We start from the raw sequence: 4,277 nt of genomic DNA, 5'->3' as shown, positions 1-4,277 counted from the left end.
TCATCTTTGCCCCGGTACGGTACGGAAGGATCCCCTTTCAGAATAATTGTGCAACAACGTAGAAAGGAATCTTTTCTCTAAGTGCTTCTCACATTCATTCCCAGGCTCAGTTTTTTTGTTCACCTCCCTCCTCCGCCCTCTCCCCCCCCCCCCCCTACACACAAAAAAATGTGCATGACTGTACAGTACAGATTTTTTTTTTTCTCGGGATTTTGACAGCAGTGCTCCTTTTGTCCAGCAGAACTTTAAGGATTTCATTCAATGTTTTTTTAGTGCAATGTTTTTAAGAGTTATATTTTGTATTTACAAGCATTGGCTTTCAATATATATATTTATGCATATATAGGCATGGATTAGCACTGCATGTTTCTCTTTTCTTTGCTTATTTACATTAAATATCTTTTTGTTTTGGTTCTTACTATTGTATCTTACTTGTAATACTGTCTGAACATTTAGCTAACTCTCTTCCCTTGTATTTCTCACAATAAACCCTGGAGGGCAGCATGAGACAGCTGATAAAAGCTATCGAAATTAAAGAAGCGTCTGAGGGTACCCTAGATATAGCAGCAATAAATAATGTATGCAATTAAAAGCACAAACAAATCTCCCTAGTTCACCCTGATGGAAAGAGCAATTACTCTTTTTTTTTAATAGGCATTTTTTTTTTTCTTAAATTCATGTAAAAAGTTTCTGAGGTAATTTTGCGAGACAGTACAAAATGCATGATCTTTTCTGTCTTAGAGATACATTTTCCCTTTTTGGGGGCATTATAAATTCATTTTGCAAAAAATATAGACATAGAATACTCTTTATCTTTTTTTTTTTTTTTTTTTTAAAGCACAAAAATAATTATAGATTTTAAATTATGTTTCCTACAAACCAGTGCCCTGTTCACTAAGGGGGCATTCCGTGGGTGGACAATGTGAGTAACCCTCTTTGTTAATAAAGCACCTTAGAGGGAAACAGATCTGGTGCAAAGAGAAAGCTGGCTTCATAAGTAACGGACTCACACTGGAAGTGCTTCAAAAGAGATACTGTATCTTTAAGACCTTAGTCAAGAATTGTGCAAAAAAAAGGCTATTGGATGTGCAAATGAGAAATATATTTAAAAAAAAGATGATCAGACATCGCTGGGGGACCTAGATCTGAAAGGTGTATTTGAAGAGCAACACCCACAGCACATGGTCCAGAGTACTTTCTGAATCTCCTGGTTCCGGTAGGCATAGATCACAGGGTTGATCATGGAATTATAGGTAGCAGGCAAAAGGGTTGCATACGTGTAGAGGGTAGGGTAGGTGTAATCACCTAGGAGGCAGTAGATAGCAAAAGGCAACCAACAAGAGGCAAATGTCCCCAGAATGATGGCCAAGGTGGAAATTCCTTTTCTGGTGGTAACATAATGGGAGGTAGGTAGAAAATGTCTCTGAATGGCAATCTGGTGAGCGTGCCTGCATACTATCTTGCAGATCTGTATATAGAGCTGTAACATCATGGCAAAGACCATGAAGAAGGAGATGGAGAGGATGATCAGATTGTTCTTGGTTAGGGGCTTCACGATGCTGCAAGAGGTCAGGTCATTCAAGCAGTTCCAACCTATGATGGGAAGGATCCCAAAGCTGATAGAAACTCCCCAAGTCAGGATCAGCATGACATAAGTCCTTGTCACTGTCCTTTCCGAATAATAGGTCAAGGCGTTGTAGAGCGAAAGATAGCGGTCAATGGTGATGGCCAACAGACTACTGACACTGGCAGTGAAAGATGCAACCAGGAGCCCGACCGTAACGAGGCTGACCACTGGGGACTGGATGCAATACAGAAAGGCAAAGTGGAAAATCAGCCCCAGCCCTGCCAGCAAGTCCGCGGTGGCAAGGCTGCCGATCAGTAGAAACATCGGAGTCCTGAAGGCTGGAGTGTAGAAGATGATTGCCAACACAATGGCGTTCTCGCAGGAGATGATGGTGCCGGAGATGCAAAGCACCACGTCCCACGGGTTCAGGACCAATGGCTGCTTCTCGGAAGCCAAATCCAGAGAGTCTGTTTCATTGTTCGGGGCAAACCAGCCCTGCTGTACCCCTGAGGAGTTCTGTGAATTGCTTTCAGTCATGCTGTCCAGGAGTAACCTGCGGTAAGAGGAACACAGAAAGAAAGGCCCACTTTAAATTTCAACCTATGGATTATGAATTGCGTACAGTACCCGATTACGACAGGCTAAACTAACTTATAAACTGACTTATAAACTGTGAAACTGCAACAGTGGCAAAGATAGGGCAATCTGCAGCAAACCGGATCTTTATGATCTGAACCAAAATCCATCTGCTAGTGATATATTTTAATAGCAGAGCATTACCACACAGCAAGGACCTGTCTGACAAAGCTTTGGAAAAAAAAAAAAAAATTGTTATTGCTCTCGCATGTCAGTGTGTCCAGGTTCAGCCAATGACATTGCGAGTTTGAAATCCATTGATTTAGAAATGTTTACAGGCAGACCCGCAGGTCGAGCCTTCCCATTGGCTTTTCCTTCAAGTGTGTATTCTTTCCGCCCTCTCTATGCAAAGCTTCCTTCGGCTAGGTTAAAGTGACAGGCACGGCTCATTCTCGGTGCACGTGTTCAGGGCTCGTGCTCAATATTTGCTAATGATAGGGGGGGTTTTGTGGGTTTTTTTTCGCTTTTAAAAAAGGGCAACACAACAGTCCTTCCAATTAACTCCGGACTTGTTTATCCTAACGGTCTAATGTTGCATAATTTCAGCAGTAAAAATAACACGGAAGGGGCGCCAACCGTTACATACGGTTTCTCACAACCTGGTTCATTCTGCTAACCTTTAAAGATGATTGTAGCTAAGCCAGTGTGCAATTCCTGTAAGATTTCCCCCCGGCTATTTTACTCTCTTTTGGGGGGGGCACCTACAAGAAGGGCTGGTGCAAGGGTACGGGACACAGTAGGCAAATGTCGGCCTTACCCTCTTCCTTTATGCAAATAGGCCCTCTGAAAATAATCTGGGCCAAGTGGATTTAAAACTCCCCATCGTCCTGTAGGATATTTTTTTTTTTTCTTTTTGAGTTTGCGTGGTGGTCAGGACCTATTTGATTTTGGCAGCAGCAGGTGCTTTTTGCTGCCCTAGGCGACCACCTAGCCCTCTCTAATGCTTGGGCGGCCCTCCTTACGAGTCATCTCAGGAATGTCCTTCCTTCCGCTATCCTATTGCTTTTTCCTCAACCTAAAATTATTTACAAATCCAGGTGATCCAACCGTGCATTTTGGACTCCTTTTGCCAAGGCGCCCGCTAGCTGCCACGCGTCCTTTTAAGTGGGTAATTTTTCAGCTAAGTTTGTGCGTGCGCTAAAAACAAGGAGCCCTTTGTCTGGGGTTCAAAAGCTTTGTCCAATTCTTGCCCTGAAGAGAGCTGTAAATATATTTTAGCTCACTAAAAATTAAAAAAAAAGAGGGAAGTGGAGTTTCTTTTCTGGTCTGAAAGCAAAATGGAAAGGTGATAGCCTAGAACTCCCTCTCTCTGTTTATTTTTCATCCTGGCACCGTCTTTCCAGCTGACAAGTGCAGGGAAATGACATCTTTCGATTCAGTGGTCGATTTAGTCCCTCCACTGGGCCCTGCTCAATGCCAGTCGATGCCACCTGAAGCTTTCCCTTACCTGAGGTGATGCTGCAGAAGGGGAGAGCCCACATTCAAAGGCGGGGGTTCTCTGGACCGCAAACGCAAGCGGTTCCGAAGGCTGAGCCGGGCTCGGTGCAAAGGCAAACGGCACCCGCCGAGGCTCTCTCTACCGTCCACAAGTGCCGCACTCGGAGTGACTCGCTCTCTTTTGCAACCTGCGAACCCTCTCTGTGACGTCAATGGCGCGTCGGAGCCAATCAGCTTCGGCGAGAGGGCAGCCCGCGCCGCATAGCAATAAGGTTCGAACTGGAGAATTCCATTCATAAAAAAATATACGCAGTCTCTCCCCCCCCACCCCGTCTTGCTGCGGTAGGGCGACAGCCGTAGTAGACCCAAAGCGCCTCAGTTTCTTTCCTAGTGGAAGACAAGGGAGTGAATGGTTTTTGTCACGCATTTGCATCATAGGCTCACCCTCCCTCTGGGACTATGGTGTGGGGGGGGGGGGGGGAAGGGCTGGAGGCGTTTGTCCTAATTTTCTCTTTGCTAGTGGGTCACTGCTCGTAAAATCAAGACAGGCGTCGGCATCTGCCCTAGTTAAAACGCATTTCTGATACTGCAGAACCTTGAAAAATACAGGACTCCTTTTATCAAGCCGCGCTAGCGG

At 44.9% G+C, this 4,277-nt stretch overlaps 1 protein-coding gene across 1 annotated transcript; it reads right to left on the bottom strand.

The window, feature by feature from the left end:
- Positions 1–212: 212 nt before the first annotated feature.
- Positions 213–3,772, bottom strand: GPR3 (G protein-coupled receptor 3). Its single transcript, XM_033956920.1, has 2 exons — positions 3,651–3,772; positions 213–2,120 (listed from the first exon to the last, which is right to left on the bottom strand). The coding sequence occupies exon 2, from the start codon at positions 2,102–2,104 to the stop codon at positions 1,121–1,123; it is 984 nt and encodes a 327-aa protein (XP_033812811.1). The 5' UTR covers positions 2,105–2,120; positions 3,651–3,772; the 3' UTR covers positions 213–1,120.
- Positions 3,773–4,277: the final 505 nt, after the last annotated feature.

Source organism: Geotrypetes seraphini, chromosome 8, assembly GCF_902459505.1.
Source record: "Geotrypetes seraphini chromosome 8, aGeoSer1.1, whole genome shotgun sequence".
Taxonomy (NCBI): domain Eukaryota; kingdom Metazoa; phylum Chordata; class Amphibia; order Gymnophiona; family Dermophiidae; genus Geotrypetes; species Geotrypetes seraphini.
Note: the sequence above shows the minus strand (reverse complement) of the source record. Positions and strands in the feature narration are given on the sequence as shown.